At 39.1% G+C, this 13,365-nt stretch overlaps 1 protein-coding gene across 1 annotated transcript in view; it reads left to right on the top strand.

Moving 5' to 3' along the window:
* The window catches only part of EIF4EBP2 (eukaryotic translation initiation factor 4E binding protein 2), a 39,450-nt gene extending 30,909 nt beyond the window's left edge, over positions 1 to 8,541 (top strand). The window contains exon 3 of the mRNA XM_089686199.1: positions 3,502 to 8,541. Coding sequence (XP_089542325.1) covers positions 3,502 to 3,533 — 32 coding nt within the window. The 3' untranslated portion in view covers positions 3,534 to 8,541. The remainder of the gene's footprint in view (positions 1 to 3,501) is intronic.
* Positions 8,542 to 13,365: the final 4,824 nt, after the last annotated feature.

The raw sequence follows: 13,365 nt of genomic DNA, 5'->3' as shown, positions 1-13,365 counted from the left end.
AAAAAGGGGTCATTTGGGGATGGGGGGTTTGTACTGCCCTGGCAATTTAGCCGATCAAGAAATGTGATTGGTGTATATGTTTTGGAATTTACACCGTTTTTACTTGGACTGTCTGTAGATGCTGCAGTGCCTTGAAAAAGTATTCATACCCCTTGAAATTTTCCACATTGTCATGTTACAACCAAAAAAATGTATTTTTGTTGGGATTTTAAGTGATAGACCAACACAAACTGGCACATAATTGTGAAGTGAAAGGAAAATGATAGTTTTCAAAATGTTTGACAAATATCTGAAAAGTGTGGCTTGTATTTGTATTCAGCCCCTGATTAATGCTGTCCTTGCCCAGGCTGTCAGTTTAGCTGGACAGCCATGTCTTGGTAGGTTTGCAGTTGTACCATACTATTTCCATTTTCAGATGGATTGAACAGTACTCCGTGAGATGTTCAAAGCTTGGGATATATTTTTTATAATCTAACCCAGGGGTGGGCAAACTTTTTGACTTGAGGGCCGCAATGGGTTCATATATTGGACCCGGGGTCGGACCAAGAGTAGATGAATGATGTGTATGTGTCATCCATAGTAAGTATAGTAATATTCCCCCATAGTAAGCATAGTAATTCATCCCCCATGTAGTAATTCATCCCCCATGTAGTAATTCATCCCCCATGTAGTAATTCATCCCCCATATTAAGTCCCCAAGTCCCCCCTGTGTCAATTCACTTACCTTTGCTCCGCACGTTCCTCTCGCTGTGTTCCCGCGCCGTTCCGGTGTAGCATGAAAATCTGTCTCCTATGAGGATCTGTCCCCCTCGACGTATCTGCGCATGTGCCAGTTTCAGGCATTAGCAGCCGATCGGCGATCTCCGGCACATGCGCAGATACGTCGAGGGGGACAGATCCTCATAGGAGACAGATTTTCATGCTACACCGGTCTTCAGGGCGGACTGTGAGAGGAGCCTAGCGGGAGCCTAGCTCCGCGGGCCGGATTAAAAGGTCCGCCGGGCCGTAGTTTGCCCATTGCTGATCTAACCCCACTTTACACTTCTCCACAATTTTATCCCTGACCTGTCTGGTGTGTTCCTTGTCCTTCATGAGGGCTTCACAGAACAGCTGCATTTATACTGAAAGTAAATTACATACAGGTGGACTCTATTTACTAATTGGGTAGCTTTTGAAGGCAATTTGTTCCACTAGATTTTAGTTGGGGGTATCAGTGTAAAGGAGGCTGACTACAAATACACACCACACTTTTCATATATTTGTTTGTGAAAAACAAATTTGAAAACAATTGTATCATTTTCCTTTCACTTTACAATTATGTGCTTTGTGTTGGTCAACATAAAATCCCAATAAAATTTACGTTTTTGCTTGTAACATGACAAAATGTGATAATTTTAAGGTGTATGAATAGTTAGTGCCTTGAAGAAAGTTTCTCAGAAATAATCATATCCAGTTGCTGCCCGGCCGCCATCTGGCTATAGAACAGCTCGTCCCTCCGGGTGGACGCCATATGGCGTCCTTTCAGGAACTCGCGTTGCGCATGCCTGTAGGGCTGCGCTGCATCGTGATTTGTCACCGGCAATATACCTCAAACTCGGCCGATGACAGATCTGTGTACCGACCCCCCTTGCCAGTACCATGTGACCTGCTGTGACCAATCACAGCAGGTCACACAACAGTTGTATAAAATGGATGGCTTCCTTTCATGCCATCCATTGTATACAAGTGTGTCTAGCTGTGAATGGTCACAGCGATCACATGCACAAGCTGGGCCAATCACAGCCCAGCTGTGTCATGTGATTAGCCGTGGCCAAATCACAGCTAAGCACAAAAAAAACCCCTGAATTAATCTATTTCATTCAGGTAAATGTTTGCTTATAGCAAAGTAATTCTTTGCTATAAGCAAATTGTGTAGTTAAAAAAAAAAAAAAAAAAAAAACTGATCACTTCCCCAAAGTAGTACAATGGTACGATGGTAACATTATACTACTTTGGTCATAGTGAAATATGAAGAAAAAAATCTAAAAAAGTAGTTAAATTTAAAAAAAATCAATATTTATTTTTTTTTTTTTTGTACTGTCACCAGTCAGTGTCCCTGATCACTGACATACCAGTTATATGTTGATGCTGTACAGCACTGCTGACAGTATGTATTAAATAAAAAAAGTTTCTTTTTTTTTCTTTTTTTTTTTTATTAATTTTTAAAAACATTATGACAAATTACAACTTCAAATAACTCTCCATGCCTGTTATGAAATATGTCGGACTGTCAACTTTGCAAAAAGGGGTCAATTGGGGGCTATCTGTACTGTTCTGACATTCTTGGACCTCAAGAAATTAAGTTGACTGTCAGTACTTCAGTATTATTTAGTCTGTAGGAAACTGAGTTCACAAACTATGGGATATATCTTGAAATTGATCGATCCTGATTTGGGTTATTTTCACCAAAGAAATGTAGCAGAACACATCTTGGCCTAAATCTGTGAAGAACAATTATTTATTTACAAACTTTTATAACAAACGTGTTTTTTTTTTTTTTTTTTTTTTTTTTTTTAAATTTCATTCTTGAGTTTAGTGAACATTTTTGTGTTTTCATTACAAACGAGAAAATATTTTGTTCAAAATTTTTTTTCATTTATATCACAGAAAATAAACAGTGGTGTTCAAATACCACAAGAGGGCTCTATTAGTGTGAAAAATATATATAAATTTTGTTTGGGTACAGCACTGCATGACCATGCAATTACCAGTTGAAATGGCACAGTGCCGAATAGCAAAAATGGCCTGGCCATGAAGGGAAAATCTTCTGGAGCTGAAGTGGTTAACTAGCAGACAAGCAACCCATTTAGTAATATTTACTTGCTGTCATCTACTGCATCTTGATTGAGTTGTAGGTGAAATATTCATTTATCACAACCAGACTGTAATCTTGATTTTTGCCTTGCTATTTGAACACTGCACCATGCCATTGTTAGACATTTGTTTTCAGCACTGTTCACCAGTAGTCTTCAGCTGGCAATACACTATTAGAAAATATGACCGTTTGGTCATCCGACAACCAAGAGGTGTTCGTTTTGTTGGTCAAAATCGTGGCCCACATTAACCAATATAAAAAAAAAAATGTATAATTCTGGTTTCATCTCATTAGGCCAATCTACTTTTAACATTTTTTCTTTTGTGTTTACAAAGATTCCTTGGACATAAACATCCGGGTCATCTCCTGTTTCCGCTCATGCGTGATAGCACTTGATAGATTTTTTTTTTTTTTTTTTCCCCTTACAAATGTCATACCACCGCATAGAAAATCAGTCGTTCGTATGCGAAACTGCACTTTTTCACTGTTGTTCAACTGGGTTTTTTTTTTTCTTCACAATATAGTTATTGGTTAAAACCATTCAGTGGTTCCACAAAATTTTTCGTACGATTTTCTTGTGTGTACGGGGCATTATCTGCAATAAGCTTACTAATTTATGGTTTTCCTTTATTCTTTTTTTCCTCTAGGTGATGAAGCTCAGTTTGAAATGGACATCTAATTTCCTGGATGCCTGTCAAGCACGCTCACAAGACTTGTGCGCACCTGGCTTGGCAAATAGGATCATGTAATGAGAAATCCGTCAAAGGCGCACTCTTGCGTAGAAACCTGCCCTTCCTGGTGCCAAAGGTCAACGCAACTAGGCTCCTTCCCTTTTTTTTTTTTTCCCTTCTCTTTATTTCTCCCCCATGATTAATCCCACCCCAACCACACTAAAATGTGGAGGTGGTGAATGGACTTGCAACTGATTTCAATGGCTTGATGTTGGCAAGTGGGAATTAACTTTTTGCCAATTTGTACTGTAGCTCTGCAAATACTTGTGAATGATGGGTGGTAGAAATGGAAATTGTGCAACTTTGCGCCCCCCTAAATTTTGTTCTGCGTATACTTTGAAAAAAAAAAAGAAGTCCTAGGCCTCAACTCCTACAAGTTGCTATGTACCTCACCAAACATGTCTGGGTACAAAAAAAACCTTGCCTTGTCTTTCGCCACTCCTTTTGTTAGCACTTGGCTTTTTGTATTAAGCCCTCTAAAAATAAAGCGCTTATTTTTTTTTTTTTTTTTCATTTTATTTATATTTTTTTTTAGACTATATTAACCAGGCCCATAATAAATGGGCCTGCTGCCTGTTTCAAAGTGCATTAGTTTGGGGTGATGGTTCCTTTTCCATTCCTCCCCTTTTTAGGGTTGGTACTGTGGGAGAATTGGATCTTGATTTTGAGTTTCATAGCAGTCAAAGATTTATTTTGGCCTCCCAACCACCCCCCCCCAAAATCAGGTCCTGTTTAACCTGTGTCAGTCACGTAATGAAGCAAGGTCAAGGAAGTGGCTAAAACCGGTTTCTTTCCCAGAGACCTGGTTAAACGTATCGGTGATGTGCTGTTTGGCAGATGTCATTTAATCTATGTACTTCTGGGTCATCCATGGGCTTTTGGTGTGGCTCCACTTTGAAGGTGCCATGTCAGTTTGCATATATAAAGATATGCTGGTGTGGTGGGGCTTTTTTTTTTTTTTTTTTATCTTTTCCCCTCACAAAATATTAACTATTAAAGCTGTTACCAAAAAATGCATGACCCAGAGAGCATGGATTTGTTTTTTGACAATATTCGGTCTGTATATTTTCCTGGCTGGCATGTTTGGTGCTACCTTTAGCCAGTTTGTAAACCACCAAGTGTCCACACATTTTTCCTTTTATTTTTTTCTTTAACACCCCCGCCTCCCATATATAGAGCAGCAGTAAAGAAAATATTGTGGCCAAAATTGATCAAATTTTAGCTAAGGCCTAAAATATTGGGTAAAGTTTTTTTTGCATCCCCTTCTTTTTTTTTTTTTTTTTTTTTTCTCCCCCCCCCCCCTGGATTGCTGATAAAATTCAGATTGTTTTCAGGGGTTTTTTTTTCTGTAATTCATGTGTTTCTGCATTATACAATCCAAAATAGTGGACAATCTCAGAATGTGATATTGCCATCGAAGGGTTCCATTTTGGAGTATATACAGCTGTTGCTGGAAAACGTTAAATGCAGGGATAAACAAGCTTTGTGGGTCTTTGCCAGCCTCTTCAGCTGGCACCTTTTCTGTTTTGTACTGCTTTCCCCATTCAATATGCTGTTCAACTCCATTTTTCTCTCCTTACTGTTTGGAGCAAATCTTTTCATGGAAATTTTTAAACAAAGGTGAACTTATGACAAAAAAAAGTTTAAAAACATTAAAACACAACCAAACAATGCCTGGTTTATTTAGCTTGGTTTTGCTTTTTCCAATGTACATTCAAGATATATTTCACAATGAATTTAATTACCTGTATGTGCTACAAAGTGTAGCTGTTTAAATATTTTAATTTTCTTAAAAATGTGAATGATGAATTGTAAACTGCTGTCAGGAGATATTTTATTACTTTAGCATTTGTATACGCTAGTATGCAAACATGCATATGCCTATAGACTGCTGAGGGAAAGGATGAGGGTGATTTCCATTTCTTCCAGTTAACTTTGTGGAAAAGGCCCTATCCCATTTTAGTATTTGCGTTTTGTTTTTGTTTTTTTGTTTTTTTTGTTCTTTTTTTTTTTGTTTGTTTTTCTCCCCCTATTTTTCTCCTTCATTTGACAAAGTGCTGATGTTGAGGACAATTTATTGGGCTCAGATTATTGTGCTTGTCAGCCATGTCTCATTTTACAGGGTGTTTTCTTTCCACTAAAAGACTCCGTTTTCATCAGCATGATTAAAACTTTAACAAACTTGTCAGAACAAAAGCTAGCTGGGAAGAAAGTGTCGTACATCACTGATACAGAAATTCCATCTTGAGCCTTGCAAGTAGGAACTTTTTGTTTGACTTTGTCAGTGTTGGTAGCAGAGGTGTGGAGGGCTGCATATGTTTAGGTCAGGTGAAGAAAAAACAATGTAATAACGGAGTAATCCATTAACTGATCAGTGGAATGTGTGAGAGGAAAAAAAACACATGCCCTTGTCTTTTTCACCAAAAATGCTTATTAAAGTCACAGCCTAGAGCCGCCTGTCATTGTCTAGCTTGAGTATCAGACTTCATATAGCCTTCTATATGTGTTGGGCCAATGGACATTATTTAAAGCCCCAGTCCTGGCTGGAAAAATACAATTGCAGTGGTGCCTCTATTCTGCAAAGGCTAAATGCTTACGTTTAGGAGTGGAGGAATAAGTTGTAATACCTAATGCATACCTTGCTCCATCAAGCTTCCTCCGTGTCCGATCCCCCAAAACCTCTTTTAAGGTGTTCAGGCTGAAGCATCAATCTAATGCTGCATTGTATGGGAGGATTCAGATGGCCTGTCCACAACCTGGAGTGCTGTGGCTAAGAGTGAGGAATAAGAATAGTATTACAGCCTTTCCTCTACCCTCTAAACTTTGAGCATCTAACAACCCACTACGAGGTTGTGTGGTGTATTTGTTTTTTTTTTTTTTTTATATTATCCCAGAGTTCAGCTCAAGTAGGACACTGCGGAGCATGTTATTTGCACATTACTCACCTTACCCAATTCACTTAAGCGCATATTGGAACGTTCAGTACATTTTGAATACACAATTAAAGAATTTATTAAACCAAAAGAATAAAAAGCTTGCTCTAATTTCAAAATTGATGGTGACCTATTAGATTGTTCTATAGCAAAAGTGCTCAAACGTTAACTTGCCTTTAACAAAACATACAATGGCATGCATGAACTAAGGGAAGCTGTTGAGGAAGCAACATTTTAGATTGCTTTCATGTTGTACCAAATTTCTTTACCTTGTGGGATACAAAATGTATATAGTGGGAAAACCTGAACACATAATCTGTCAGTAATGAAAGGGATAGTGTGATAAGGTGCTAATGACAGAAGTGACCATACATAACTCTGACCATTTTTGTTTTTGCTTTTTGGTAACTATGAGAAATTATAATTGCTAGACTGTGCCCCCGTTTGCTGTCACAAGCCCGAGGCTGGCTGCAAATGTTCTGACCTTATGCAGATTTGTTTGTAAAACTCAGGTATATCAAAAAGAACCGAAAAACTTGCTTTGCTTTTGCCCAGGTCAGCCAGACCATTTAAAAAATTCTTGTATATAGTTGCTCTAATCTGTTATACAGTGTACAGAATTTTACACACGTGTGAAGGACTGTAAAACTGCATCAGTAATACTTTTGTTGACAGACAAAATGGAATTCATATGGAAAAACATGCAAGCTGCATTACTTGGGGTGATTACATTATCCACATTTTGTTTTTGTGACCAATTTAATGGGGTTGTCGACCTTTTTAAAATGTTGGTGTTTAGAGAAGTGGGGTTCAAGGCTAAATTCTGAATAGTATTAAAAATGCTCCCTTCGCTTTCTAAAATCTTGTGTAATGTATATACTTACTTTCAGGGCACTCCAGACATGTGCTGTCCCCTGTGTCATCCAGTGGCAGCTGCAAGGGAGAACGCTAAAATGGCTGGTAAAGCCTGGAGCAGTGATGTCACATATAGCCTCCTATACATGGCTTTCTTACACAGGTTAGTCAGCATAGCTGTTAGGAGGGGGAGCATTTTTAGGATTAAAGTGGAATTTAGGAATAAACCTATTAACAGGTTTTTAACTTAAATTGCCCCAAAATGTTAAATTTGGGCCTCCTATAGATTTTTTTTTTTTTTGGGACCCTTCATACTGAAGTGCTTTTGATGCATCCCCATTGACTTACAATGGAAGGTGCCTTTTTGTGGTGCGCTTTAAAAAAAAAAAAAAAACTTCAACAGAGATGCAGCATGCAGGACTTTTCAAAATGACATGCATCTGCACTATGAACAGTTAAGGATTTAATAATGATGTGCTTTTGTCACCCTGGAAGGTTGTGTCAAAAATGCAGCAGTATGAAAGAGGCCTTATTCTGTGCAGTTATCAAGCCAGGCTTGAGCAGTGGACAGCTTGAAACTGTTTAACATTTCTCGTTTACTGCAGAAAAGCCATTCTTTTAAAGAACTGGCTAAATAAAACATTCATCCACTAAACAGTGAAACATCTGTTCTGAGAGCACCTTTTAGTTTACCTACTGTAGAAGTGGTGTTTTTTTTGTTTTGTTTTTTTTTAAAGTGATTTCTCCACTCCTTTCTAACCCCTGCTTGTTTTTCCATCAAAGGGCTGAGTTAAATATTTTGAAAAATTGGCTTTTAAAATTAACAGAGGTAGCTATTCAACTAACTAGTCTTTTGCGGTAGACATCCCATTAAAGTACCTGTCAAGCGGAGAAAGCCATTTTGTGTGCTGAACAAATATTTCTAAGTATGCAGCTATCCATTCAATAAGGAACCAGTGGCATCACTGTGTTAGTAAAAGGTGTAATTTAGCCTTCTGCTGGTAATGGTGTAAGGTTGTGGATTTTTGCAGTTAGCAAAATAGCCAGCAGGGGTCAGCAAATATTCATAAATGCTTTCTTTGTATGAGAAGCCAGCGAGCACTTCTTTGCCGAATTGACCTTTACCACCAAACCTTGTAAATTAAAAATCAGGATTATTCTGAAACAACTGTCTTGTCGTTTGTTAAAAAAAAACAAAAATGCTACTTTTTCTATGCATTCTTTATTAGTAAAACCTAAAACCATTTTGTAAAGCTTTTTTTTTTTTTTTTTTATCTATCTATATACTATAGATATGGTGAGTTGAGTAGACATGGGCAACTGGTTAGAGGATTACTAGATGCAATTAAAGGTGGGGTTGTGATTGGCTGTTACAGCAGTCACATGATTGGAAAGGTTCCAATGGCAAGGAGAGATCGGGACCTTTCCTTGGGACGCAGACACGTACTGGGAGCCCGCAGTGCACGTGTTCTCAGGACATGTTTGTTTACCAATGGTACGCAAATATGCAGCCGCTCGGTGTCAAGGCCCAGCTGAAGAGATTAAGGGATAAACTCGCCTTTGCAACTATGTTACACCTGTTTTTAGGGTGAAACATTTAGCATATGCCTGCTACTGCAACCTCCCTCCTCAAATTCCTGGGATAGTGGGCCAGGGATCTTCTTGAACCTGTATACCCATATTGGAGGTGTGGGTAGATGGCTACACTGACAGTCTGCAAGAGCCTGACATTGCACTCATAAGCAGATCACAGGTGTAATGATTTACAGGCTTCTAAAAAGGAAACCTTTTTTATTAACCCCTTACCGTTTATGGTACGCATATATGCAGCCTCACTGGACTGGGCTTTTTTGCCATGAGGCTGCATACATGCATTTCTGTCTTTGCTGGGAGCATGCTACACTGTGTGCTCCCCGCACAGAGTGTACTTTCACCAGTTCCAGGTCACCTAATTGCTGTGATAGTCTCTGGCTATCACAGTGATCAGTCACTGTGCAGCCTGCCACTGTTTACTTTTCCCTTTTGCATGGAGATACATTTGTATCTATCTCTTTGCAGGAGACAAATATATTTGTAAACAAATATATTTTAAAATAAATAAAAATGGCTAGATCTAAGTTTGATCTAGGTCAGTTCAGGGGTTGGTGATTGGGTTAAGTAGGGGTCAAAGGTCATGGTCAGTATTTTTGGGCAGGATTATATAGCTAAAAGTGTGTTTTAGGTAAACAATGTGCACTATTTCTAGGCTGTACTATGGGTACAAATGACATACACATCGTATTGCTTTGATCATTAGGAGCAAGAACAGGTATTTAGGGTTGTCCTCTAGGTGTAGGTTATAGTAGTAACAAATATACAGCTACATTTTAACCACTTGCCTACTGGGCACTTTCACCTCCTTCCTGCCTAGGCCTGTTTTCTCCTTTCATCGCTGTTCAACTTTGACAGTTGTGCAGTCATGCAACACTGTACTCAAACAATCAAATTTTTTTTTTTTTTTTTTTTGGTGGTATTTAATCACCACTGGGGTTTTTGTTTGCTAAACAGCCAAACTTTTTTCTTACATTTTCAGCTATACAATTTTGTGAATAAGTAATATAAATATATATTTTCTTTTTCCCCTTTCACTGATGTGTGCTAAGGTGGCACTGACAAGTGTCACTGGGTCTACACTGATAAACGGTATGGATTATCAGCGTCAATGTCCCCTGTTTAGATTGCTGCTTACCAGCTCTCCTCCTCATGCTCTGTCAGTGTGAGTAGAGGACTGCTGCGTGCTGGCATTTCCTGTTCAGGCTGTAATTGGACATAGCTGATCACATGGTAAAGGACCATTCTGATTGACCCTTTACTGCGATCTGTAATCAGCTTTGTCCAAAGGACATAGCGATTACAGATTGTGTGTGTGTGCGCACAGTTCTGGGAGCATGTCCATGGATGCCCTCCCAGAACCAGCTGACCATGCTGTAACCCTGTACTTGTCTTGGCTATAGCATGGGTCAGAGTTGGGTTTTTTAACACACCATTTTGGACCGGTTTCCCTTTTTGATAAGAATCACAAAAATATGGAGATATTTATTGCCATTTTACCACCTTATGAAAGGCCAATTTTGTCCTGGAAAAAAAAACAAGGTATGATCTATCTCGATACACAAAGTAATTGTGGTATGTATGGTTTTACTAACCCATGTCAAAGTTGCAAAATTTGTTTTCTGGTATTAACATTTGTTTTAGCCTGAGTCACTAAGTGGTTAAAGGGGTGCCTGAGCTGCTGCTCTATCTGTCCATACAGACACAGTGTGGCTTGTCTCTACCCCTGCTCACTCCTCATTGGCTCACTGTCTGTGACAGTAGTGGGAGCAAATTTATGAGGCAGAGACCTAGAAAGCAGCTGCTCTTGTGCTGTTGGCTGGATTGAGATGGGGCTCAGGTAAGTATTTTGGTGGGCTGTTGCACCCAGAAGGTAAAAACATTTAGCCTGTAATACTACTTTAAAGCTGAACTTATCCTTTATAGCTCTTGCTGTGATTAATCATAAAAGAAAGTACTGCTACCCACTGGCCAAGTACATTGGTATTGTATTGATGGCTGTTAATGGTTTACGCCCTGGCCTTTTCAAAGGAACAGCTTATTTAAAGTGACAGAGAGAGAAAGTAACAAATAGGCATAACAAGAAAGGGTGGTTGTTACCATGTGAAAGGGGGAGTTTGGGCTTTAGCTTATACTACTCCTTAAGGCCATTGTCTAACAGATATAGGCAGTTTTGACTAGAATAGTGAGGACAATTGATTATATTATAGTGAAAAATTTATGTAAAAATTTGAGGATTTTCAGTGCTTTAGGAAAGCTCTATAACTTATATTTGCACTTTAAAGGTACCTTGAAAAAAAATAATTCCTATTTTCTGGAATTCTAAAAAAAAGGTAAGTGCACTTCCTGCTCTGTGAGTGACACTAGGTATTCCTATGCTGGCAGTCTTTTGGCTGTATCTCTGTGGTGTGAATTACCTCTCAGTGCTAGTTCCAGAAAATTTGTTTGTTTTTATGATGTCCTTGCTGTGCTGCTCACAGTTCTTCCTGGAGCCTTTGAGAGGAGGAAGTAAAGCCAAATCTTAATATGGAACACTTTTAGACTCTTAATAAGAAATGGGAATTTACCATGGATTCAAAAATTGAAGCTAAAACATTACTGGGCAAAAAAAATTATATGTGATGAAAAACTGTGTGCTGACACATAATTAAATGGTGAAACAATTGTGAGTATGAGCTGCTGCAACCATATAAAGTGTGTTTATCACATGTGAAATAAACCAATGTGTAATGCTGTGCTCCTCAAAACACTAAACATAATAGGCATATAAGTCTAAGAAACATAAAATAAAGTCCACAAGGAAAAACTCTTCAACAATGTAGGGAGGAAGAATGTATTTCTACTGGAGAGTAAGCCCACAATCCTAGTGCTGTAAATCTTTTAATGATGTGCATCACCACAGTGACCATATGAAATAGGTGGACACTCAACTTCATCTATGGGTCTGTATAGAAAACGGGTCAACCAGCCATCTCCCCTCCTAGTGGGGGTGAAAGAGTGGCCTCTCCTCTATGGATAACCCACCTTCCACCATTCATATATGATCACTGTATCCTCCATGTAAACCCTTTAATAGTAGAGCTGGCTCTGGGTAGCACTCAACCATATAAAGTGACCATAGTGCAGCATGTTTCTTAAAACCTCAAAGTTTATTAAAAATGCACTCACGTTACAGTAGTAAAAACTGCAGTGTGATAAAAGTTGTGAAGCTTTGATATACACTATGCAGTGTCTGTCTGTACTAGCAGTGTTCCGGCTCTTATGTCACCTGGCTTCTCCCCATGCGTATTGTCACAACCACGTGACTTCATCAGGGTAGCTAGGTGACCTGTGCAAGTTGTATTTATTGCTGGTGGGTGGCTTCCTATAATTACCTCTCATGCCATCTAGTGGTGAAACTTAAAATATATCCATAGGAGATAAGCAGAACTGTGTCAGGAGGTAAACATGGATGAGCAGAAGAGAAAGGAGGGCGCCAGGTCAGAGTGAGTAAAAAACATGTAAACTTTATTACAGAAGACTTGTATCTAAAATGCCTTCACTCAACAGGCAGAATGAGAAGGTAGACAGAGGAGCAGGACCACAGTTCACTCTGATGGATCGATGTCAGCAGCATAACCATGAAGGGAGCTGCTCGTGGACTCGGCGGCATTCGTTCAAAAATCCTGCCAGGTGGTAGAGGGATGAACATCGATCCATCCATCCTGCGCCTCTGTCTGCCTTCTCATTCTGCATGTTGAGTGAAGGGATTTTAGATGTAAATCTACTGTAATAAAGTTTACATGTTTTTTACTCGCTCTGACCTGGTGATCTCTTTTCTCTTCTGCTTGTCTCCGAGGGCTTCCCTACATCCTTGATGAGGAGCTGTCGGTCCTATCCTATGTGCCTTGTTCCTCTGGTCCATCTCTTGCTCAGTTCAAGGATGCACTGACTGTTTTCACAACTGTCATTACATCAATTGCACAGGATCTCCGTCATCCCTGATGAGTAGCTGCAGGTTCCATTCCATGTGCCCTGTTTCCTTGGTCCGCATCTTCCTCATTCTGCTCATCCTATGGACGCATTGACTCTTAACACCGTCACTATATCAATTGTATAGTCAGTCCTAACGTCTCCCTCTAATTGTAGACATCATCGCCATCCTATTCTGTATTGTGTGAGCGCTAAATATTGTTCATTGTATTGATGATCATTGTAGGTGAACATGGATATCTAAATATATTAGATATATAATGGCATACACATAAGCCTAACGGAAAAGGAGAAATGGGACAACAGCTCCTATAGAACAAAATATAAGAAGTATTGTGGTATCTAAGGAAATGTTTGGACAGTGGTGCTTAGTTGATCCTTTACTGATATTCGGAATATGCGCCTGAATTCTCATTTTTAATGATCTCTT

The sequence above is a fragment of the Staurois parvus genome, unplaced genomic scaffold (genome assembly GCF_062004578.1).
Source record: "Staurois parvus isolate SC_StPar_1 unplaced genomic scaffold, SC_StPar_1.0 ptg000393l, whole genome shotgun sequence".
NCBI classification, from domain to species: Eukaryota; Metazoa; Chordata; class Amphibia; order Anura; family Ranidae; genus Staurois; species Staurois parvus.
The sequence above is the reverse complement of the archived record's forward strand: the minus strand, read 5'-3'. Positions and strand labels throughout refer to the sequence as shown.